Below are 25118 nucleotides of genomic sequence, written 5' to 3'. Positions count from 1 at the left end.
TGTGCTCCCGAACACCTCTAAGCCACCAGTCCTGCCTGCTTGTCCCCTTTTATCACCAGGGCAAGTGCCAAGCTGCCCTGTGGGATTATGGTTCCAGGCACCTGGGCTCGGGGCTGTTCCCGGAACTATAGATAAGGGCTCCCACCTGGGCCTCTTATCGCAGGGCTATTCATTCCGGCCTAATTACTCATTACCCAATGCCTCGGCCCTTCCCCTCACCGGGGCCCCCTGGGGGAGTCCTTGGCTTTCCAAACCCAGTGCTTAGGGGACTCAAGCAGGTGGCGCTGACATTGTCCTCCCAGGTCCTCAAGCATCTTGCAGGACACCTTTTATCCAAAAAGCCTTTTTTAATCAGGACCCACAGGCAGGTCTGGGGTGCACGGGAAAGTGGGATTCCCCCACTGTGAGGTCACACCTGACTTTTCTCTGAGGCTTCTGGGACAAGTGGGGTGGCGGGGGGAATGTCGGGGAAGCAGCCTTAGCAAGGGCTGGGGCTCTCAGAAAGGCAGTGGGGACCCTGCTGGGGGCAACTCCAGGATGAGCTGGGGCAGGCGGTCCCTTTGGGAGAGGGGACAAAGGCTCTATGTGCTATGCTCCCCACCCCCACCCAGCAAGGGCAGCTTTCCCAGCACAAAGGCTGCACTGTGAGGCGAGGCCCTCCAGCTGGTGGGGATGGCCTGGGGTGGCGGGTGGGCCCGAGCAATGGCTACTGGGTCCAGAGTGGCAGTGGGGGGAGGCAGGGCGGCCCAGCACGGCCCATGGGAACACGCAGGTCCCAGGACAAGCCTGGTCTCCTCTGGCCTCCCTCCCATGTCTGTCCTGCAGGGGTGTGGAGGGGTCTGGGGACAACTTGGGTTTTCTCCCATCTTTCGTTGGCGGGACCCAGCTGTCAGGTGAGGGGCTGGCTCTGCGCCCGGGGGGTTCATAGGCGGTGCCCCGAGGCTGGCTGGGGTCCTGAGCCCATGCCCAGCCGCTCACACCTTGACCTCGTCATCCTCCTCAGCTTCAGCAAACTTGAAGGTGTTGGCTTGCACCGTGCTGGGCACGGAGGCCCTGCTGCCTGCCTGCGGTGGCCCCCACCCTTCGTCCAGGCTCTCCCAAGAGGCCCGAGCCTGGGGCAGCGCCTCGACCAGCTCGCGCCGAGCACCCATCTCAGCGTAGTGGCAGCTGCTTTGGCTGCCACCACGGCCTGCTCCCCAGTGCCTGCCGGGGCCCACGCCAGCAGGCGCACAGGGACGCTCCCCTACTGGGCTGGCCCTCGCCTCGGCCGTTGGGCCCAACCCCAGGGTTACCCCATTGGGGCACTGTCCACGGGGTGGGGGGCTTGAGGCAGGGGTCGGGAGGTTTGCAGCAGGGGCTGGGGCATTTGCAGCAGGGGCTGGGGCTGGGGTCTCGGCTGCAGAGCCTTCTGAGAGGCTCATGACCCCCAGCAGCTCACTGAGGAGAGAGGGCCCAAGGTCGAGGTCCAGGCGGAAGGACAGGAGGGAGTCAGAGCGGCGAAGCTCAGGCTCAGAGGGGAAGGAGCTATCACGGTCTCGGTCACGAGGCTTTTCTGGGCGAGGCAGGCGAGAGATGGTGCAGAACCCGGAGTCCAGGCCTAGAAGAGAAATAGGGACCAGGGTCATAGCTGGGGTCCCTAACCAGGAACTGGGGAGGGGAAAGCCAGGACCAACTCCAGCTTGCTCTGTGGCCTTTGGCAAGCCACTCCCCCATCTGGCCTCAGTTTTCCCCATCTTCCCAATACAGTGAGCCCCGTAGTCTCTTGTGTGATCCTCCTGTCAACCCTGGGAATTTACATAATCCTCATTCCCATTTTGCAGATGAAGAAAGTGAGGTTCAGTTTGGGACGAGGGGAAGGGCTACCTCAGGGCCACAGAGTTTGATGGGCTGAAGTCAAGCCTGGAGCTCAAATCTCCTGACTCTCAGTCCCAGCTGCGAACTTGTATGACCCCTGGTTCCCTGCCATGAACCTATAGCATACGGGCTGGTGTGTGGGCACAGGGATGGAACCAGCACCCAGAGTCTGACTACATAGAAATCAAGACCCAAAGGACAGGCAAATGCCCTCCAAAGGTCCTCTGTCCCAGCCCCTGGCTCCAGGACTACCAGGACTGAGATATAGTGGTGGGACTGTGGACCAGCCCTCAGTGAGGTTCTAAGCATCACCCCTGGAGACGGAGCACCGGGGGCAAAACTGCAGGGCAGGAAATGGCCACCAGGTGGCAGCAGGGGCCCCGGTTCCCAGGTGAGCTGTCCAGAGGGGGAGTCAAGGTTACACCTGCCACTCCCCACCCCGGCAGGAAGGGCCTCTGGCTTCTGTCCACGCGAGTGGTTTTCCAAATTTGCCAAGTTACAGGAAACTTTGTTCACATAACGACACAGCGACAGCTCCTGTGTCCTGAGCACCTACTATGTGCCAGATTCTGGGCCACACTGAATATGTGTATCATCTCACTGAATCTTAGCAGTGACCCTGAGGGGCCCATTATACAGGCCAGGACTTGACTTAACAGCAGTCAGTTGGATCACTGGGAATCAGGCAGAACCAGAATTTGAATCCAGAGCCCTGGCTCTCTGCCTCTCCACTATATCATTCTGACACAAGGGAGCTGCTTCCATTGAAGTGGGCAGCCAGGCCAAGAGCCTGGGTGTGGGGTGGGGCAGCTCAGGGGCAGGTAGAACTCAAACCCCATCTCCTCACCTCTTAACCTCAGTGTTTTGGGGAGTGAGCAGGTTCCCACCCTGTGACCCCCCCCCACACCCGCTCCATCCATGATTTGGGGTTTGGGCCTGACCTCCACGGAGGCTGAAATGCTGTGGGGAAAAGAGCTCACTTGGAGTCTTTCCTGAACCATCAAACCCCCTGGGACTCAGCCTCTGGAAAATAGGCAGATAGCCCAGGCCCTCACCGTAACTGGAGTGGCCATCTGTGGAGGTGGCAGGGCTGCGGTCGAAGCTGAGCTTGCCCACCACGAGGCTGTCGTAGGCGGCCTGGTTGAGCTGAGGCAGGGAGATGGCGTTCTTGATGATGGGGGAGATGGCAGGTGGAGCAGGTGAAGGCGCAGGTGGGGAAGCCATCCTCCGGGGCGGTGCCCCTACCCTCCGCACCAGCTGCAGCTTCTTGGCCAGGAAGCTGCGGGGCGAGCGGTGGGTGCCCCGTGAGCTGCCACCGTGGTTGCTGAGGAAGGAGGTGTCGCCGAAGACGTCCCCGCCACGGCCCACATGCATGGTGTGGCGGAAGTCCCCGAGTGGGGGGCTGATCATGTCCGCAGTCAGCCGCCTCTTCCCCTGCGAGCTGGACACCCAGCCCACGGGTGAGAGCTTGCCCAGGTTCATGGCCGGGGCTCCTCCGGCCCCCTGGGGGCCCGGCATCGGCTCTGGCTGTTCACAGCTGCTGGTCCATGCCCACGGGGGGGTCTGGGGAGGGCGCTGGGCTGGGCTAAGGGTCCGCTTCTCAGCTCCCTCCTTCTCAGTGAAAGGGGGCGGATGGAGCCTGCGCCCCTGCTCTCCTAAGGTGCTGCCCCCAAATACTGAGGCTATGGGAAGTCCATGGCTTGTCTGTCCCTGAGGCCTGGCTCCTAGCCCTGTGGAAGCAGCTGTAGGTGTTCTGTCCAGGAACACAGAAAGCACCAGACGTGCCTCAAATGCAGACAGCCCCTCTCCTGCCCAGGGGTGGAGACCTAAAAGAAAGAAAAGTAGTGGTAGGCCTGGGGGCATCCTGGGTCCAAATAATAACAGCTAAAGAAAACAAATGGGGACTCCCTGGTGGTCCAGTGGTTAAGACTCTGTGCTTCCACTGCAGGAAGCGCAGGTTCCCTCCCTGGTTGGGGAGCTAAGATCCCCAAATGCTTCGTGGTGCGAGCAAAAAGTAAAGAAAAAAAAAAAAAAAAGAACAAATGATGGGGAACATGGAGAAAATGCTGAGCAGACCCACAAAGGAGGACACATCGCATATTTCCACGTACAGAAAATTTAAGAACAGGCAAAACAAAACAATGTGATGGAAATCAGAATTGTGGTTGCCTTTGAACAGGTATAGACTGGGAGGGGACACAAAAAATTCATCGAGCTGCACACTTAAGCTGTGTGTAGGTAAAAAGTATGAGTGGTCGTTATACGGCGCCCACTGGTGAAGCACCTACTGAGCGCCAATGGCTTAAGTTCATCACTCATTTAACCCAGACAACAGCCCTGAGGGAGGCTCTATAGAGAGAGGAGAAACTGAGGCACAAAGAAGTGAAGGGACTTGCCCGACGCCACACAGTAGGCAATGGTGAAGCAGGGCTCCCAACCCCAGAGCCCTTGAACTCCAAGGGCCTCCTGCTGGTGGGTTGAGTAAGTCACCTCCCTTCTTGTTGGGTTGTCTTCCAGCAAGGCCAGGAGGGAGGAGGTGCCCAATGAAGGTTTTGTGAACTGCTGTGTAAACAGCAGAACCCTTCGCCTTCTAGATGCTTCCTGGAAAAAGGATCCTGTGGTCAAAAGTGGTTTTTCCAGATGCCTACTACATGCCTGAGCATATTCAAGGCTCTGAGAAGGCTCGCAGGAAAGAATATTATCATAGTTTTGACAAAAGCCTTGTCACCGGGGAACAAGTTTTGGAAAAACCTCAGCTGGTGCCAAAAGCTATTTCTTGCCTACTCCCTGCCCTCCTGATCTCTCCCCCACTTTCTTCCCCAGTCCCAGTCTTCCCTAAGCTTCTCTTGGTCCGACGCTACCCCTTCTAGTATCATAGAAAGTGTAGGCTGGAGGACACCTATGAGCCTATGTTCCCACATTTGGTTTTCCTGTGGCCCAGAGAGGCCAAGCTTGCTCAAGGTCACATCAAGAGAGCTGGTAGAGGGCTTCCCTGGTGGCGCAGTGGTTGAGAGTCCGCCTGCCGATGCAGAGGACATGGGTTCGTGCCCCGGTCCGGGAAGATCCCACATGCCATGGAGTGGCTGGGCGCGTGAGCCATGGCCGCTGAGCCTGCGCGTCCGGAGCCTGTGCTCCGCAATGGGAGAGGCCACAACAGTGAGAGGCCCGCATACCGCAAAAAAAAAAAAAAAAAAGAGCCGGTAGAGACGTCAACTCAGAGCCTTTGACTCACGTAGCCTTTACTGGCCCGTGGAGCCCAGTCTTGTCTCTCCAGATCACAACACACTCTGAGGCTGGGGCCACTCCCTGGATTTTCCCTCCTCCCTCCGTCCCAGCACTCAGCTTGGGCTCTGCAGGCGGCCAAGTGCCAAATCAATACCAGTTTAATCACAGGAGTTCTTTGTGATACCTTCATGCCAAAGGTTCACCCCTTGTCACCTTCCGAGTGAGGGTGGGTGGAGGATTCAGTGGCCTCACAGTGTGACCTTGGGCAAGTCATTTATCTCCACAGGCCCGGCACCTGAGCTGATAGACTGATAGACGTTGATAATGATTCTTAACAAGAACACCTAGATCTGAGTGTCAACTTAAAAAAAATTTTTTTGCTGCCACCTCCAAGCGTAAAAACCTCAATTCTGCCCTTCAAATGTTATTTGAAATTCAAAATAGGTTAAATAACAAGATAAAAACAAAGGAGGCAATAAAACAAAGCTTGCTTTGTTTTCTGACTACATTCTCTTCCCTTCCCACCATCTGATCCTCTCCCAACCCTAACTCCTCCCCCCGGGGGGCGGTTCTGAATCATCCCTTTCCCTGGCACCCCAGGCACCAAGAAGTCCTTGTGGAATGTTTGCTGAAGTTATGAAGCGCTCTGCATTTGGCCAGCCACTGCATGATGTCATCTGATTCTCCAACAGCCCCGAAAAGCTGGAGGGTTAGCCCATTTTACAGGAAGAGCCGCGGCTTGGAGAGAAGGAACTTGGCCAAGGTCACATGGCAGGTACCTGCCATGCGCCAGGTTTCCCTGCTCTGCTGAGATGAGGATTAAATCTCTGGAGGAGGGGGGGGAGGGTGTCATCCTGAAATGTCATGAAGAGGGGTTACTGTGTCTGCCATGGGGCCACACCCACCTCTCCCCAGCCCCCAATTCCCTGGCTTCTAGAAGCAGCCCCTCCTTTCTCAGCAAAAGGGGCTCCAGCCCCCACCCAACACCCATGGCCACTTTGACTTGTGAGACCAGCTTCTGCCCCAATCTTGTGATGCCCCCACCTCCCAAATATCTCTGGGCACCTCCAAAAGATCTCTACCCCACCCACTGCTGTAGAAAGACCTGCGGCATTGTGGAGCCGAGGGCAGGGCACTGCTACTGGGGACCTGTTTTCCCACGTGGAAAACAAGAACTGCATCGAAGCTGGTCCTCTCGCAGGAGAGTTTTAAGAGTGGAAGATGCTGTCAATTAGACCCTTGGCTCCTGAAGCAGGGCTGGGTTTCAAAGCCAACATTCTGACACTAACATCTCTCATTCTGGGGACCCTTGATGGAAGCCCGCTTGGCACTTGACTCTGACCACTAGGTATTGCTGGTGGTTAGGGGTGCCCCACCTGGCCCTGGAGTAAGCAGGGCTCCGGCTGTCCAGGAACATGGCCTATCTCCCCTCACCTGTCCAGGAATACTACCTGCTAATGCTCACAAATACCCATTTTACAGATGGAAAAAATGAGGCACAGAAAGGGAACTGACTTGCCCCAAGTCAGAGAACAAAAAAAAGTGGTGTGGCTGGGAACCTCCCCAGGAGTCGACCAACATCAACAGTAAATGCCAGGGGAGTGGGCGAAGACTCCAGGGGTGTGGGGAAGAGTTGTTGGGGTCCGGGCAGGTGCCCAGCCGCTGAGTACAGAAGGGCAGGCCTGGGAGGCAGGAGACTCAGCTCTGCAGATTCGGTGTCTGTGACCTGGGCTAGAGTGGTCACCGTGCAGCCTCAGTGTCGCATGTTTACCCTACAGAGGACAGTCAGGCCTGGGTACTTGGTAGGTGCTTGCTCAATAGCGGCGGTGACCACGAGGACAAGATTTGGGGCCGGAAGCAGGGACCATGCGTTAGGGAAGGCCAGCAGGGGCCGCTGTGGAGGCACCTGTGGTTGGAGGAACCAAGGTGGGGGGAGGGGGAGAGGCAAGGCTGAGTCGGGTGTGGGGGCCGCGGCACCCTAGCGTTCACCTGGGGGTCACCCGCAGGCCCCTAGCGGGCACTACCTCTCATCCTGGAGGCCACTCCCTGCACATAGCCCCCCTCTCGTAAGTGTCCCGCTGGGTAACACCACCCCTGCCAATGCGCAGCGGGACCCTGTCTCTGTTAGGGCTGCTCTGGCCTCTGGAACAAGGGGTTAACTCCCTGGGGGCTGCCTTCTTCTGGTTCTCAGAGTCCAGCCACTTCAAGACGCGGAAACTGAGGCCAGAAAGAGCGTAGCAAGCTGTCCACAGTGGCAGCGGAGACCCCGTTCTCAGGACGTCAAGGGGGATAGTAGTAGGAGGGAGCACCTTGGGCCACAGGGGAGGAAGGAGGAAGAGGGGGAGACTCTTCTTGCCCAGACACCCCAAGTTAGAGCCGAATCAGCCTTTGGCTCGGCGAGGCTGACTGGCTTCCGGCAGGGTCTCCCCAAGTCCTCGGTTCCAGTCCCTGCGCCGCGTTTCGTGCGGCTGTGGCTTCCGGGCCAGTCCTTTCACCAGTCTGAGCCTCAGTTTCCCGATCCAGAAAATGGGCTTCAAACTTCTCGAGTCTTGCCTGTCTCGGCAAGAATAGAACAGTCTCGAGAGCAGTCGGGATTGGAAGTCCCGGGAAAGATTTTGGCCAGAAAACATTCCCTCTGGGAGGTACGGGGTTAGAATGCGGAGGGTCGCTCCGCCGGTAAGGGGGCAGCCGGCTGCCTTGGCCCGAGGGGAACCGGACGGGATGACCTCATCCGCTGCTCCGGCCTGGAATGCGGCGGTTGGGGAGGGGGCAGGGTGCCTGGACCATCTCCCCAGCGGTCCCCCCCACTTCCCGCTCTCCGCGCCGGCCTCGACAAGGGGCCAGACATTCCGACACATAGCCCCCTCCCCGTTCCTTCCCTTCCTTTCCCAGGGCAGGAAGGAGCCTAGACTGCCCTCGACTCGCCCCCTCCTCCCGCAACCCGCTTTACCTTCCAATTCTCTGCCCCACTCTTCCCGCCGGGAACATTGCAAAACAACCCGAAAACTTGGAGCGTCCCGTTGCCGCTCCCGCGGCCAGCGCTCCGGGCCTGCCTGTTGTCACCCGGGGCGACGTTGGCAGGCTGGCCCCCCTCCCCCGCTCCTTGAGCCTAGCGGAGGTGCCAAGTCCCCGCGGCGCCGCGATCCCCCTGCCGGTGTCCACGCCCACCCCGGGCTCGACGACCCGCGGGCCAGCTCGCAGTTACCTTCTCTCCGCGAGCCGCAGGAGCTGGGGGCGAAGGGCGGACGCGTCGGCAGCGCGTCCCGGCGCGCAGCCCGGGCGAGTGGCTGGGCCGGTCTGCGCCGCCCTGGCCGCGGGCTCCGCGGGCTGGCTCCGGGGGCGGGGGCGGGGTGTGGGCCCGCTCCCTCCTCCCGCCTCTCCCCTCCCGTCTGCGGGCGGGGCCGGGCCCCCGTCCCGGGCACCGATCACGCCGCCCCGAGCGGCGGCGGCGAAAGCTGGAGGGGGAGCGGCGGGGACGTCCGGTCAGGCTTTTGCCTGCTGCCTGGGGCAGGGGGAGCCGGGGAACGTGCGGGTTGCCCGGGCGAGGTGACTCGGTCCTCGGATCCCAAGCCCTCTTCCACCGTCTCCCTGCGTGGCCTTGGGACGCCCTGACCTGGTAACTCTCGCTGCTGGGCTCTTCAGCCGCTCCCTGCGGGAGTTTGGGGAACAGGGAAGCCGGATCTCAGAGGCCTTGAATGCCAGAGTCCTGCTTAGACCTTAAATTCTACAAGCTGGGATACCCACCCTTACTCCTAACCCCCCTTTCCTTTTTGCTCCAGTACAGGCCCCCGCGGGTACCAGGACACAGACATGAGCCAGACTGGGGTGCAGGCCACTGGTAGAGCGGTGTGTTGTGTGGTCAGGGCTGTGGACCTTGGAACTCAACAGCCTGGCTTCCTATTCTGTTCTGGTCACTGCTTATCCTTTCTGTGCCTTGCTTTTCCCATCTGTAAAATGGCATAATAGCAGCAGGCATCAGATGTTATGTTGTTAAGTGTCCTCTGCTGTGTCAGCACCTAGGAATCTTGCTGAACAATTACATGAGGTCGCGCCTCAGATAGATGGGTTCCGACAGCTTTATTGAGCACCCTCAACCCCACCCGTGAGGGGCAGGGAATCAGCCAGGGACAGCACTCTGTGCCGTCCTCAAGGAGGGGAGATAGATCTCCGATCCCTGCCTCATGCTGTCTTGACCTCCTCTGATACTCCACTGTGACTGTGAGGCCCCTGAGGACAGGCAGGAAGACCTGGGGCTGTCCTCGCCCAAAGAGACCCCTAACACAGCCTGCAGGAGAGGGGCGGGGCTCAGCAAGGTGTCCTAGAAGAGGTGATACCAGAGTTAACTTGTAAAGGACACACAGGCAGAGGGAAGGGCAGTGGAAATGCACACACACCTGGCAAGAGATAGAACAAGCTAAGGATCTGCATGGAGGAGGCAGGTGTGGCTGGAGGAGGAGCCATATTCACACACACGTGGAAGGAGGATGTTTTTGCGGTTCAGAGCGCTGTGCTCCTTTCATTGGCTCCCAGAATCCTCGTGCTGGCCACCAAGAGAGGGGTTATTTCCCTAGCTGGACAGATGGGAAAACTGAGGTGTAGAGAATTCCAGCACTTGCTCACACAGCAGTAGCACCGAGACTCCAGTCGGTCAGAGCTCTTTCCCTGGGGTCAGGCTTGAAGATGCTTTGCCCTGGGAAAATTTGGAACATCTCAGAGGCACTGAATAGCATGGGGGAAGGGGGGCTGCCCCTGAGAGGCCCAGATGGGGGGCACAGTCAAAGGCTGGGAGAGACTTGGGCCAGGCGTTGGGGAATTAAGCTTGGGCCAGGTGTCCCACCTCACCAAGCCAGCAAGCAGTGTGATCAAGTGTGAATTTGGAAGCTCTTGCTGTGAGCCAAGAACGTCAGTGAAGGACAGTGACGGAGGCAGGGACTAGCGCTCTGTGGTTATCATCCTTAACAGCAGTAGTAACAAGCAGCATTTATTGAGCATCTAATGCATACTAGGCCCTGTAGTCCCTCACATGCGTCATCACATTTAATCCTCATGAGATCCCTGTAGGGGCAATACTGCCATCATGTCCATTTTGCAGAGAAGCAAAGTGACTTTCCCAAAGCCTCCAACGGTGGCAGGATGGCCATACTTCCCGGTTTGCCCAGGACGGTCCCAGATGATGCCTACTGTCCCAGCGTAATTATTAATAGCACTTCCTTTCACTCTCAGAGGTGACCTGGTTAGACAATAAATTACACATCTAGTCAGAAGACCCCCGGAGCAGCTGGCAAAGTTTGGTGTGATGTCAGAGGCCCTGAGACCACGGGTAAGGCACTTGGCCTCTCTGAACCTCAAGTTTCTTGTCTGTAAAATGGGTATAATAGCAGCGTGGAAATTTGCTGCTCGTGGGAATTTACTACTTGCTGAGAGCCCCAGAGATATGGCCGAGAGAGCGGTGTTAATGGAGAAAGTTACAACCTGCCGTACATACTCTCTATCTGCTTTAGCTCCGGGCTCAGGGGCAGGCAAGGAACAACCAGTGGTTGAGAACCTTCCTACTATGTGCCGGTCACTTTGTCTCTGCTAGCTCTCTGTGAGGCAACCTGTGAGTTAGAAATTCATTGCCCCATTTTACAGATGGGTAAACTGAGACTGAGAGGCGCTCTCCCCTCATTCTAAGCCTCTCTCCAGATAGAAGTACAGTACTTCTCTATATAGGCTGCATTCCTGTTCTTGGCTTCACTCCTCATTTAAGGATCCAGCTCAGTTTTTCCTTCCGGAAAATGAGAGAAAGGGAGGGGTCTGGGCATCCTTGTGAAAGATGCAGGGATGAGCAGTCCCCATTTCCCATGGTTTTCTCCTCTCCCAATTTCCTGTGATCCCCTTCCTTCCCTTGTCAAGAGACTGTGCCCAGGAGCGCAGGGGTTAACCCTGGCAGAGCTGTAATCAGCGTGCAGAATGCAGAACAAATGCCTCCCAGCTGGGGACTGGGAGCCGCTAGGTGGGACTGGCTGCCTGGAGTTCAGGCGGCCCCCTCTCTTCCTGTGTGCTGAGGAACCAGGCCCCTTGAGCCATAATCACAGAGCTCAGCTGCTGCCTCAGCTCACCCTGCAGACTGGGTGGGCTGAGGCCTGGGGCTTATGGAAAGGAGGCAGTTTCTGGGCAGGGAGTCCTTTATGGAGCTAGGGTGGAGGGGGCAGGGCACAGCTAAAGGGGTCACTTCCCTCTTGGGGACCTAGGAATGCCAGTGGCTGCCCACCAGGCTCCAGTGAGGTTTGGAGTGGGAGCCTTGAGCTGAGTGAGTTGGCCACATCTATCAGCCCCCATCCCAGTCCCTCCCGAGGAGGATGCATCGTTTCCATCCCAAAGTCTGGCTCGAATTTTGGTCAGTTTATGCATCTGTTCGATGACCCACTGATTGCTCTTCTCAGTCCTTTGTCTTTTTTTTTTTTCTTTTCTTTTTTGGTGATGCCGCGAGACATGTGGGATCTTATTTCCTGGACCAGGGATCAAACCCATGCCCCCTGCAGTGGAAGTGCAGAGTCCTAACCACTGGACCACCAGAAAATTCCCCCAGTCTTCTGTCTTCTGAGTGTCCACTACCCATCTACCCACCCACCACCCACACTCCTATCCATCCATCTACCCACCCTTCTACACATCCATTTACCCACCAATTTACCCATCCATCTGTTAACCTACTACCCATCCACTACGCCATCCTACTACCCACTACACCTCAGTTGACCCACTGCCTACAGCCCTATCCGTTATCTAGCTACCCCCCACCCATCCATCCACCTCCCCACCCATGCCTCCTTCCGTCCCTATCCATTTACCCACCCGTGTATCCCCCCCCATTCTATCCATCCAGCAACACTTGTTCCACTGCCCACACCCACAGCCATCTACCCGCCCGCCTGTACCTACATGGGTCCCTGCACCCACTCATTCCCTGTTCACGATCTTACATCAACTCATATCTGGCCTCTGCTGACCAACATGACTTTCTGAGCATGTCGTCATCTTTCTCAGGTACACACCTCACTCACATTCATCAATGGGTTGCCCTTGGGCAAAACATCTTTGAAGGCTTCTTTGCAATGTCACCTCCTCCTGGAGGCCCTCCTCCACAGTGAGCCTCTCCCCTGCTCCTGGTCCCTCCTCCATATTGGCATCGGTTACTCTGTATGCTAGCTCTCCAATGAGACAGTGATGTCTGTGCTCCTGGCGCATTTGGGGAACAAATGGTCACAGCCAGCACAGGAAGGGGGTCCTTTTCACCCCAACTGGACTGCAACCACCTTGAGGGCAGATGTCCTCCTGCTGGGACCACTCCAGGGACACTCTCCATGGGCTGGACTCCCGGCAGGGGCTCAGACACACCTGGGCATTGCAGGGAAGGGGGCAGCATTGGGTTCTCCAAGTGATTTGTACTGCAGACTAGTTCCCCAGCTTGGGGAGACTAGCAGTGGGGCGAAGGGGGCTACCCCATGCTCTCACTTCTATCACCCAGCATGCATTTCCAAGTCAGACCAACCCGAGTTCAAATCCTGGCTTTGCCTCTCACTAGCTGAGTGACCTTGGTTGAGCCACTTCCTCACCTGGGCCCTGTGATGAGCCATAAAATTCACTACCTGTCCTGTAGGTGATGGTCAATGAAGGGTAGCCATTATTATTACTATTGTTAGGACTTTCCTTTCCCAGGAGGCGATTTCACTTAACACATATTAAGTAAGCGCCTGCTGTGGGCCAGACCCTGGTCTGGGTACCCTGTGAGGAGGCAGTGGTGAGTAAGGAATGCAGTCTCTGCTCTCAGAGATTTGTCTGATGTGGTGAGGAAGACAGAGGCCAGGAACTGGTAGGGCTGAAAGGCCAAAACAGTGGTAGAAGGGGCCAGGGAGGCAGAGGACTGATTGGGGAAGTCCAGGGAGGCTTCCTGGAGGAGGTGGCATTTGAACTGGGCCTTGTGTCTTCGGGTAAGATTGCCCACAGGTGGAGCTGGGGAGAAAGCCGGTCTCAAGAGGGGAGAAGACAAGCTGGGGAGGGTCTACTGTGGAAGATGGGAGAGAGGCCCTGAATGCTGTGCCTGGCCCTCTGTGGTGTGGACTAGTCTGGGCCCCTGCCCTTTCCCCAGCAATGGCTGCCCTCAGGTGTCACAGACCCTGAGGTGCCTTGGGATCCTTACTGGGGTTTCTCATTAGCAGAGGCCTGAGGCAACCTGGCCCCAAGTTTTTTTCCCTGGTTGACCTTGAGGACAGGAACGTGCTCTGAGGGGAGCCAGGGGACAGAGACTTTCCTGGAAGGAACCTTCAGCCCTTCCTTCCTAGTTCCTTCCGCCTACCCCAGATCCCCAAGAGTCAGCAATTGGTGGAAGTTTCAGGGCCTCAGTGGGCTTCGGAGAACACTGAGGCCCAGAGAGTGTAGGCCTTGCCGGGGCTGCACAGCGAGTCAGCAGTGGAGCTGGAGTCCTTGGCCGCCCCACACCCCATGGCTGCCTTCAGTGTGAATGGGCATGTGTTGAGTACCTACTGTGTGCCAGCTCCCAGCCTAACAGGTTGAAGCAGACAGGCTCACAGAGAGTTAAGGCTCAGACAGAGCACGGACTTGGCAGGGCTTCCAGGAGGGCTGCCTGGAGGAGGTGGGACCAGGCTCTACACAGACATGTGAAGCTGTGCGAACCAGAAGGTGTGAGAGCCAGGCTGGGTACACTGAATGTGTGTGTCTGATGTGGGTGTGTGCGCCATGGGGTGTCAGCTGGAGTGATGACTGAGTTGCTGGGGCATCAGGGCCTGGCCTGGGGCTGGCGGGTGGCCTGGGGGCTGGGTGATGATAGATTAGTCCCTGGCTGTCCCCGCTTGGCTGTTTCTTGAGGTGATGCCCGGGTGTCAGTGGGTTCTTGGGAGCAGTAGGGTCAGGATGGGAGTTAATCCCAAGGGTATTTTAGAGGGTGGGACTGTGAGGCCCACAGGGAGAGCGTGGCTCCCAGAAGCAGGCAGCTGTCAGGGCCGGAAACGCCTCTGGAATTCCAGGCTCTGGAAAGAGGGCTGGCCGCGTGGAAGAGTTTTCTCAGCCGGAGCCTTCCAGGCCAACGCAGCTCTGGTTCCTTATTCACTGCTCCACAGGGAAATGGGGGAAGGGAACCCCCCCCCCCCCGCCGGCCCCTCAGGCTCCCTTTCTCCTGGAGAACAGGACAAGAAGTTGGAGGGGGGCTGAGGAAGGATGTGGGGTCAGTTCCTCCAGCCCCGCCCCTGAGGAGGACAGTCGGATGGATGGGGGGCGGGGAGTGGGGGTCTGAGGTGCCTGTAGCTGCAGGGGGTGGGGAGGGACAGCAGAAGGGCCAGGGCCTGGTGACCCTGCCATCTCAGGGACGATGAGGCTGGCTTCTTCAGACCTGGGCCAGGTGGCCAGGGGCCTGGATGTAAGGACAGTGTTGCACGAGTTGGCGGGTCCTCCAGGAGATCTTTGTTCTCAACATGAGGAGGGGCCGGTGTGGAGAGCAGGGGCAAGGGGGGGGACAGGAAAAGTGTTTGAGGAGCAGAAACAATGGCCCATTCTCTGCTGACCAGCCTGGCCTGAGAGATAGGCCTGTGGGCTGGAGGCCAGCCCTGCCTTGCCCTGGCCATCGCTAGCGTTGATGCCCCCAGCCTATCCCAGCCCTTGGGGCTTCACCTGGTCCTGCCTAGGGCCGGTGGGGCTCCTTCCTCGGCCCACAACCATGGGCTTATTCCTGGATGCATGGGCCCGTCTGTTTTCTTCTAACAAAAGCCAGCCCACTTTGGTGGATGCAGGGCTTTTACATGCATGATCTCCTTTGTGTGGTGGACGCAGAAACAGAGGAGGGAAAGCCCTTCCCACCGGCCCACGGCCCCTGCCTGTTGTCCGTAGAGCTGGGAGTCGAACCCGGTACTCCCGGCTCTGAGTCCTGGGTTCTTCCGATGATCCCCCTTCCCACACAGCTTCTTAGCTCCTGGTTTCCTCCCCCCTTTCCTGGACGTATGGTAAGAGGAGGATGAGCTGAAGTGAGGGGAGCAGTAATTAAGCACCTCCTAAGTGCCAGACGCGAGCTTGAGCTCTGGGCTGGGTGCTTTACTTGCATTGGCCCTAATCCTCACAACACCATTATACAGATAAGGAAACTGAGGCCAAGGAGGTAAAGTTACTTCTTCAACCTCTTGCAGCTCGGAAGTGGTCCCACTGGATTCAAACCTCAGTCTGTGGCGTTCACACTGCCCTGCTGCCTTGAGGGCAAAGGCTCTGAGACCACGAAGGGACCCTGTCCTCGCAGTGTGAGGCTGTGGGGAGGAACCCCGTGTGTTGCACACACATCTTCCTGGGGCCGGGATTGCTCAGAAGCCTCCCTGACTGATGGATGTCGCCCCAACTTACACCGCTTTGGTGACTGGGAGCTCATTCCAAGAGAACAGCTCTGCTGGTCAAGAATTTCTCCCTGAAATGGAGCAGAAGTCAACTCCCCATAACCTCTGCTCACTGCTCCTCCCTCCACCTCCTGGGGCCCTCCCCGATGTTTGCCCTTCCAAATGTCTGCCCAGGAGTCAGAAGAGCTGGCTCCGACTAGTAGATCTTGGGTAAGTTCCTTAGCCTCCCTGTGCCTCAGTTTTCGCATCTGTAAAATGGGAATAATAATGCTGCAATCAAAGAAGATGGCTGGAAAAGAAGCTTTACAAACACAGGTTGGGGGTGTGTATCATAACGATTGCAGATGTTCAGGCTCCTTGTACTTTTCTGAGTTGTTTCCTGAACTGAACTGTCACGTCACAGCAAGCACTCATTAAGTAACTCCTCGGCACCTGGCAACAGGGCACAGCCATTGCCTCTGGACGCAGGAATTTGCACCCCAGCTCGCAGAGGGGAGATGCAATGGCTTGTACAGTTTTATGTGCAGAGTAACCTTTATTAATTCATAAAGACTCTGACACCATCCTCATGGGTAAGTAGTGGATCTCACAGGTGAGGAAACTGGCCCAGAGAGGTGAAGTGACCTACCTGAGGTCCCACAGCACTTTTCTGCAGGGCGATTGACTGTTTGATACTCACCAGGCCATTCCCCTGTCAGGCCTGCAGGGGTTAACTGGGCTGGCAGCCACTCAGGCAAGCAGGAGGGAGGGTCTCATGGAGAGTGAGGGGTGGGGGGTGGGCAGCCCCCTCTAGATCTCTGACTCCACCTCGGTGGGCAGCTTGAGCCCCTGCCAGCCTCTGGTTGACTCAGCCGGCCTCTCTCCTGCCAAGGCCTGCTGGCCAGAGCTCCCACGGGGAGGCTCAGGCCGCATTCTTCTCGGGCTGGAGGCTGGGGGGTGGCTGGCACCTCCTGGTGGAGGCTGTGTGCTGGTTTGTGGGTGCTGGGCCAGATGCCGGGGCGAGGCAGGGGGATAGCCTGGCCTGAGAACCGGGCTACTTGAGCATGTGGCTAAGCTTCGCCATTAGTGAGCTAGGTGATCTCAGCAAGCCACTGCCACCATCCTGTGTCCACCCTGTGCCTCAGTTTCCCCATCCATCAAATGGATATGACACTAATAAGCCTTGCCAGCCCTACCTCATAGCTACTGGGAGGATCAAAGGAGAAAAGGAGTTTGGCCGGAGTGAATGCCATTTGCAGTTCAAGGACCCAGGCACGTCTGCTGGCCTGCCAGCTGGGCATTCTCTAGGTTGAGTACTTGAACAGGAAGGGAGGCAGGGGCAGCTCTCAGCTGTGGCATGTGTCTGCCTGACATCCCTGTCTCCTCCCCAAACTTGACATAGTGACAATAACAATAATAACCCCTCCTTCCAAGTGCACAGCCCTTGAGAGTTTACAAAGTCCTTCCATCCCCATTATGTCAGGTCACCCCCACTCCCCTGCCTCAGGGCCTTTGCACTGCTGTTCCTTCTGCCCAGAACACTCTTCTCCCAGGTGAGTGAAAGGCTGCCTCCCTCTCAGCTCAAGTGTCACCTCCTCAGAAGCCTATCAGACAACCCATCCAAATTAACTTCTCCCCGACCCCTCACCCCACCAGCACCCTCCCTTCCACTCCGTGTCTTTCGCGACTGCCGTGACCTTGTTCATATGGGGGATCATCTTCCCCCAGGACATTAGGCTCTTTGTTCACTGCTGTGCCTGGAGATGGACCACAGCCTTCCGTGGTAGCTATTATTGTCCCATCTTACAGGGGAGGAGCCCAAGGCTCAGAGTGGCCAAACGATTTGCCTAAGGTCACAGAGCCTGGAAGGAATGGAGACGGTCGGGGGGCTCTTTCCAGAACTGTCCCCACAATTGCACCGCCTGCATCCTCCTCAGGCCCCACCTGTCACCCCCATGTAGTCGAGCCCATGCCACCCTCCTTACACACTGTAGGTGCTGTGCATGTATTTGTTTGGTGGGACGTGGGGAAAGATTCTGTAAAGCGAATCTTCTGGAAAGATTCATTTTACAGAAGAATAAGACACTGGATGCGACATACATATCTGGTTGCTCCTGTAGCAGGCCTCTGGGCTAACACCTTGGGCCCAGAGCGGGGATTGTGCCAGGGGCCTCCTTACCCCTGCGCAGGCAGGCTGGTCAGCCTAGTAGCCCTCCCAGAATTGCATCGGCGGCAGCTGTGGGGTGGCCGGATGCCCCACCCCCGGCGCCTCTGGGCCCTGAGCCCAGGCCGCAGGCGGATCTGTGGCTGGCACTGCTCCTTAGGTTTGGGGTGGGAACACCGCAGGGATTTTAAAAATAAAGGGCCTTGAGACAGTGGCCTGGCCCAGCCGGCCGTGAGGCGGGGTGGGGGCCAGACAGGGACAATGGGAAGCTGATTCTTAGGGGCTGTCCACCCACAGGGAGCAGCCAGGCCGGGGGAGCCCATTCCCTGCCCCCCACCAGTGCTGTTCTCCCAAGGACTCGCCTTCCTCGCCTATCCTATGCCTATCCTAAAAATCCGTCTCAAATATTTACTGAGCACCTACTGTGTGCTGGGCCTCAGTGAGCGCGGGGTGGGAACCTCCAGCCCCTCTTTCCCCCAGCTGTGTTGTTCTCCCAGAGCAGCCCCTCTCCTCCTTATCCGACCTCAGGCCGGATGATTTATTGAGCACCTACTATGTGCCGGGCTTGTTCTGGCCTCCTTCCTTTCAGCCTCTAAGCGCTTTTCTCTTCTGCTCTCACACTCCCTCAGGCCATTTCTGTCTGCCTCTCTCTCCTCTGGCCCGGCTAACAGGAAGCAGCCGGAGAGGTCAAGGGCTGCTGGGCCTCCAGAGTCCAGCGTCTGCATACACAGGGGCCTGTTGACAGGGGGGCGGGGGGGGACTTCCTGTTTATGAGAATCAGAAGGACCCCCAGGGCGGTGCCTTGGACAGGCCTGTCGGGCAGCCCCTCTAGTCGGAACCTCAGTCCCTCCCTGCAGGGTCCCCGCTACCAGCAGCCAGCTCAGACCCAGGCACTGCCCTCCCCCCATGCCCGGGAGGGCGAGAAGGGAGGAGGACTGAGTCTTCGGAATGGCCAGGAATGTGGGAGTCCAGTGTCCGCAGGAAGTATCCCTGGCTCCAGGGCCCAGCCCCCCCACGTCTGGGTGACCCTCCCCATTCTCCTCCCCCAACCCCAGAGCCCTCCCCTGCTTTGACGGTGGAGGGCCTGAGGGAGTCGGGAAGGAGGAGGCCAGATCCCATCCTGCCCCAGTGGGGCCACAAGGCTTCAGCTCTGGTTTGACCAGGCTCTGGCGGCCTCAGTCTCCCATCTTTGGGTGGGGGTGATGGGCCAGTAACTCCATCAGCCTCATCTTGCACCCACCGCATTTTGCCTTGAGGCCTCCTTGCCGGGAGGATGGGGCAAGGCTGCTAGGAGGCTTGGGACCAGCCGGAGAAAACTGGGACCAAGATGTTACTTCACACCTTCAAGAAGTATCCCTCCCTGTTCTAAGCCCCAGGTCCTAAGAGCTGGGGTGGGGGTCGGGGTGGGGCAGACAGAGGGCGGGGCTGGCCAAAGGTGCCCAGGGGAAAGCAAACAGCCCTGCCCTCCTCACCTCCAGACAGCCCCAGCCAATCCTGCCTGTGGTTGCCCAACAGGAGATACTGATTGAGGGCCCGAGGGTCATGGTCAGTGGAAGAGGCCGGGCAGAGGGAGACCTGCCCTTTTCCTCTTCCCCCACCTAACCCAGAAGGAGGTCAGCGACACCTGTCCTCTGTCTCCCCTCCCCTAACATCCCGCACCCTAGCTCAGAGTACCTGGAGACAGACCTTTAGGACACAACCTCATTAGTGTTTAAGGCAGTCATCCCCTGGAGGGCGATGGGGGCACCAAGGAGTCCGCTAACCCAGAGGAGGCAGTCAGAGAGGGCTTGCCGGAGGAGGCCACCCTCTCAACATGGAAGCCTAAAATTGGGAAAGGATGTGCCTGGCCTGGGAAAGAGCTTGATCAAAGACACGGCATTTCCAGAGAAATGCTAGTGACATGATGGGCCTGGAAAAAGGTGCAGATGAGGGAGCAACGGGAGATTATGGGTGGGGTGGGGGATGAGATCATTCCTCAGGGCCTCAAAGCCTGCACTCTCCCTGGCTCTGGAGCGCCCTCTTTTGCCCCAGGCCAGGTGGCGGAGGGGAGTCGGGTAAAGGAACCACTGAGATTGAGATTCAATGTGGCTGTGTGGACCTGATGAGGGCAAGGGCCTGGGGCCTGGGACTGGAACCCTGGCCCCTAGCTCTGTGAAGCTGCCTGGAAAAGACTGCAGGCTGTCCAGTTCCTGAGAGACCTGCCCTGGGCCGGAGAATCTAGGCACTTCCCCAGGGCACTGGGGCTGCTTGTACAGGCCATACCATGTAGTGAAGACAGTCCTGGCTCTGCCGTTCCAGCTCTGTGATCTTGGGCAAGTTATTAACTTCCTTGGCCTCAGTTTCCACCTCTATAAAATGGAGCTAAAGGCTAAAGAGAGGACCTGCCTCAGAGGGCTGTTGGTAGTTGGAATTAATTTAGCAAAGCACCTGGCACTAGTGAGCCTTTAATACCAGCTAAATATTATTACTAATTGGGAAAAAGAGAAAGTCGGTTTTCCCTCCAAGGACATGCCGACAGGTGGGTGGAAGGTGTTTTACCAAAAAGACCACAAAAAAAGGCATGATACTCAGCCCCTGGGATTCCCAGGCTTGCCTGATTCAAGCAACCCCCTGGGGTTCTTGTTAAAAATACCAGCTTCCCACCCCCAGTCTCTGACCTGGTAGGTCTGGGGTGCGACAGGACTCGGGATTTGTAAGGAGGCCTCAGGCCTGAACCTTCTACCAGGTAGGTATGGGGAACGTTCCTCTCTTATGACAACAAGGATTCACTCCAAATGCTTCCTCCTTGGGGAGACAATTCCTTTAAAATTCCCTTTAAAAATATTTGCTGTTGGGCTTCCCTGGTGGCGCAGTGGTTGAGAGTCCGCCTGCCGATGCAGGGGACACGGGTTCGTGCCCCGGTCCGGGAAGATCCCACATGCCCGTGGAGCGGCTGCGCCCGTGAGCCATGGCCGCTGAGCCTGCGCGTCCGGAGCCTGTGCTCCGCAACGGGAGAGGCCACAACAGTGAGAGGCCCGCGTACTGCAAAAAAAAAAAAAAATTGCCGTTTATTGAGTATGCCTTGCCTGTTCTAGGCCTTTCTGTGTTAACTCATACAACCCTCACAGTAATCCTGTGACGTGTAGGTACTCAGAGCTGCTCCCATCTTACTGATGGGGAAACTGAGGAAGCTAAAAAACTTGTCCAAGGTCGCAGGAATTCTGTGACTTGTTAGGAGTCAACTTGGGACTTGAACCTGGACATGAGCCCTTACCCACTGGGTTGTAGTTTCCCCACCTGCCTCAAGTCCCTGCAATGTTTGATAAGATTCCTCCAGGTGTCTCAGGGCCGGAGCTGGGAATCCATACTTTTCACTCCTTTGTCCTCTAAGGGTGTGACCCTTGAATCAAGGGTCCTGCTTTGAACCCCCTTGGGAGGCAGAAAACTGGGATCCAAGTTGCTGTGCCCTGCTTACTTCCTCCGGGTGGTCTCCAGGAGTTTGGTCTCCCTGAGCTGGTTTCCCTACCTCTAAATGGGGAGGCACCACCTCCCCGGGTGTTGTCAGTGAGTCACCAGACCAAGGATGGGAAGGGGTTTGTGAACTGTTGGGGCTGTGTGTTCTTTGGGACCTGGGAGTGGCCGAGATGGGGGGTGTAGGAGGCCTGGGGACAGTCTAGGAGTTGCTCCCGTCACCTGCATCCAGGGCTAGTCCTTTTCCAGCTAGTGTTACCAGGACTCCAGAGGCTGGGGAGGCCATATAGCGATGGCAAGAGAGGTTGATGGGGAGCCCGGCTTCTCCCTTCCCGCCTGGCACCCCAACATGCCCTGGCTGGCAGCGGCCCATGATTCACCAGCTTTAAGCCCTGGTTTCATCAGTAATCAGAAGCTCACCACTAGAGAGCCTGGGGCATTTTCTGGAGAGCCCAGTGCCCTCCCAGAAACTGGGGGTGGGGTTGGGGGGGTGGGGCTAGGAGGAGGGAGCCTGGGAGGGAGAAGGGAAAAGGTCTGGCCCCAGAGAATTTGCATAAAGCGTTCTTTTCTTTGAGGAGGGTGAGAAATGCCCAGTACCTGACATCCCTGGAAACCGTTCACTCATTCATTCTAGTTTATTGAACCCCTTACACTGTGCCAGTTATTATGGACCTAGAGAAGTAAAGTGAAGTTATCCAGAAGCTTCCTGGTGGGGAGATTACTGTGTGATTGGCTAATTCCTGCACAGCGCAATGGGGAGCAGGTTTACAAAATTCAGAACCCACAGACAAGAGAACGATTAATTTGGGGTTGGGTGGTTGTGGCATGGATCGGGGAAGTTTCAGCAGTTCTGAGGCCCCTACCAGGGGAAATGACAGTGTGGGTGGGGATCAGATCCTTCTGCCACTTCTGAATGGTTCCTCTCCCATCTGGGCCTCAGTTTTCCCACCTGTGAACTGGGCACAGCGATGGAGCCTTTCTCCTAGGGTTGTTATGAGAATTCCAAAGGTTAACTCATGTAAAACACTTAGAACAGCCCCTGGTGTGTGGTCATCACATGGGTCAGAGCGTGCCTGGCAGACGGGGAGAGGGCTTTCAGGTAAAGGACACTGTCTGTGCAAAGGCCCAGGGGTGTGCCGCACATGGGTATGATGGACATCAGTGTGGGGGGGTGAGAGGTGGGAAGGGGCATTTGAAGTATTGTCATTCCCTGTGGACACTCTCCTTAGGGCAGTGGGGAGCTATGGAAGGCTTTTGAACAGAGGAGTGACATGGCAGATCTGAGCACCAAGGCTACAGAGTCGTGATGGGCTGGAGGGCCAGATTGGGGCAGGGAGACCTGTGAGGAGGTGGCACAGGGTCTTGGTGAGACATGGGGAGGCCTGAACTCACACAGTAGCTGTGGGGATGGAGAAACCTGGAGATGAGGACCAGTAGGGGGACACCTAGCTGAACTGACAGTGATGATACGATGAGGGAATAGACACAGTGTGCTGAGGAGAAAGGAGGAGTCCAGGTGTGCTGGGAGCCACTGATTTGGAACATACTAATATACTTGGGAGAGGGTGTTTAAGGAGGGCCTTGAAGGGTGTATAGGAGTTGTCCAGGCGACCCATGAGGGAAGGGCTGTCCAGACAGAGGGCACCAAAAGCAGAAGTGTGAAAGCAGTGGGTTTGGGGAGGAAATAATGGGGTCAGGAGTTGGGGGGCCTTGGGTGCCATCTGTAGGTTATTGGGGGTTGGGGGCAGGTCAGCAGGCTGAGCAACAGGAAGAGAATATAAGAGAATATAAATATAAATATAAGAGAATATAAACATCTCTTAGTTTCCTGTGGCTGCTGAAACACATGACCACTGCGTTCCTTAAGGCACTCTGCTTTAAAGCAATAGAGATTTATTCTCTCACCGTAGTGCCGGCAAGGCTGTGCTCCCTCACAAGGCTCTAGGGGAGAATCCTTCCTTGCTGTTTCCAGCTTCTGGTGGCTCCAGGTGTTCCTTACTTGCGGCTGCAAAACTCCAGTCTCTGCCTCTGTTTCCACATGGCCTTCTCTGTGACAGTGTCTTTTCTTATAAGGATGCTTCTCATTGGATTCAGGGCCCACCTGGATAAAATCCAGGATCATCTCATCTCAAGATCCTTATCTTTTTTCTTTTTTTCGGCCAGGCCATGCGGCTTGCAGGATCTTAGTTCCGGAACCAGGGATGGAACCCGTGCCCACTGCAGAGGAAGCGCGGAGTCCTAACCACTAGATCGCCTGGGAAGTCCCACAAGACCCTTATCTTAGTTACATGTGCAACCACTCTTTTTCCAAATCAAGTCACCCCCACAGGTTCCAGGGGGACCTATCTTTTGGGGGACGGGGTGGGGGAGGTTACCACTCAACACACTACAAAATCCTAAACTCTAATCCCTGTGCTCCATCCCAGGTGCAGAGTCTTTCCCCTTTCTCCTCCTTCGGGACTCCCAGTCCCTCCAGTCCCGCCCCCTGGAGCAGGGAGGGCGCCCCGCTGTTCACTCTTCCACCCCCAGAGCCCAGAAGCGTTTGGACACGTGTGCAGAAGTAGCAGCCTCCCCGTCTCCCTCCTTCCAGTAGCCAACGCCCTCAGAGGCGGGGACCTGGCTGGACCTGTGGGGGGTGAGCGCCACCTTGTGTCCGTTTGGGAGCAGTGCGGTCGTAGGCTCCAGCCGGGTCCCTGCCCTGAGACAAGCGGCGCACGCGGCCACTTACAGTGCTCCAGCTGTCTGCCAGCCGCTCCACACACATCGGTTCTGCTGGCCTCAGTGTGAAGTGGGGGGTATCACCCCCATTCTCCAGACCAGGAGACGCCGGCTCAGAGAGGCTATGACTGGCCAGGGTCACACAACTTCCACTCCCATCTGACTCCGAAGCCGCACCGTAAAAACTAGACACGTGCACCGGGCGCGGGGCGGGACCTGTCGACCCCGGCTGCTGCGGGGCTTTTCCGGATCTACGTTTCCCCAGCTGTAAGCGGGGCGGGGACGCGCACATGAGTCCCCTAGGTGGCCCCTTGCAGGGAAACCCGAGGAACACAGAACTCAGCTTTTCGCTGAGGTAGTCTGTGGACCTCGCTGCTTCTCTATCCTTTTCAAACGTTGGTCTTTAAAAAAAAAAAAAATTAGGTGTTTATTGTTTTTCTCTAAACATTTTCATAAGTGTGAACTATTTAATAATTTAAAATATATACTTACTTCCAGTTCCCCTCTGAAAGGCGATAAGCTAGGGCAGTTTCTTCCACATTCTTCCAGGAATGATCTCTGCATATGCATATATATATATATATATATATATATATATACACACACACACACACACATAAGTATATACACACACCAATGCATGTATATTCACACACCCCCATTAAAAAAAAAAACAGTGACATGCAATATACATTCTGCATTTGCTTTTGTCACTTAATGACATTTTTGCATTTAATCCATATGATTACTCTCTCTATATATATAAAATTTACTTTGGGGAGTACAATTTTCTATTGAAATACAACATATATCTATATATCTATTTCTATATCTACATCTACATCATAAATGTATGCAAGGTGAACACAACACGTAGCCAGCACCCAGATAAAGATATGAACACACACACACAAAAGACATGAACACAACTAGCTCCCCATGAGCCCACTCTGTGCCCACTTCCAACTCCCTGCAAAAGGAACCACTATCCTGACCGCTCAGATTTTGAAGTTTTTGTTCTCTGTGTAAATGGCAACATGTCCTTGTTTGTCTGCAGCTCATTTCACTCAACGTTCTGTTTGTGGGATCCAGCCATGTTGTTGCCCGTGGTTGTACCTTATTTAACCGCATGGTTGTGTAATGCTCAAATGTGTGACTATACCACACTTTATTTATTTTATTTTATTTTTTTTTTGTGGTACGCGGGCCTCTCACTGTCGTGGCCTCTCCCGTTGCGGAGCACAGGCTCCGGACGCGCAGGCTCAGCGGCCATGGCTTATGGGCCTAGCCGCTCTGCGGCATGTGGGATCTTCCTGGACCAGGGCACGAACCCGTGTCCCCTGCATCGGCAGGCG

The 25118-nt window shown here is 56.5% G+C and overlaps 1 protein-coding gene and 1 long non-coding RNA gene across 3 annotated transcripts; one reads left to right on the top strand and one right to left on the bottom strand.

The window, feature by feature from the left end:
* Positions 1-327: 327 nt before the first annotated feature.
* Positions 328-8418, bottom strand: CDC42EP1 (CDC42 effector protein 1). 2 transcript variants are annotated; one of them, XM_067697997.1, is made up of 3 exons: positions 8285-8418; positions 2910-3680; positions 328-1597 (listed from the first exon to the last, which is right to left on the bottom strand). In XM_067697997.1, the coding sequence occupies exons 2-3, from the start codon at positions 3370-3372 to the stop codon at positions 975-977; spliced, it is 1086 nt and encodes a 361-aa protein (XP_067554098.1). In that variant the 5' UTR covers positions 3373-3680; positions 8285-8418; the 3' UTR covers positions 328-974. The 2 variants fall into 2 exon arrangements, with proteins under 2 accessions (XP_067554098.1, XP_067554099.1); XM_067697998.1 differs by lacking the exon at positions 8285-8418 and adding an exon at positions 8030-8210.
* Positions 8419-8486: 68 nt separating this feature from the next.
* Positions 8487-15401, top strand: LOC137202435 (uncharacterized). Its single transcript, XR_010932611.1, has 3 exons — positions 8487-8695; positions 10305-10399; positions 15255-15401. It is a non-coding gene; the product is annotated as an uncharacterized lncRNA (long non-coding RNA).
* Positions 15402-25118: the final 9717 nt, after the last annotated feature.

The sequence above is a fragment of the Pseudorca crassidens genome, chromosome 11 (assembly GCF_039906515.1).
Source record: "Pseudorca crassidens isolate mPseCra1 chromosome 11, mPseCra1.hap1, whole genome shotgun sequence".
NCBI classification, from domain to species: Eukaryota; Metazoa; Chordata; class Mammalia; order Artiodactyla; family Delphinidae; genus Pseudorca; species Pseudorca crassidens.
This window is presented reverse-complemented; position numbering and strand designations above follow the sequence as displayed.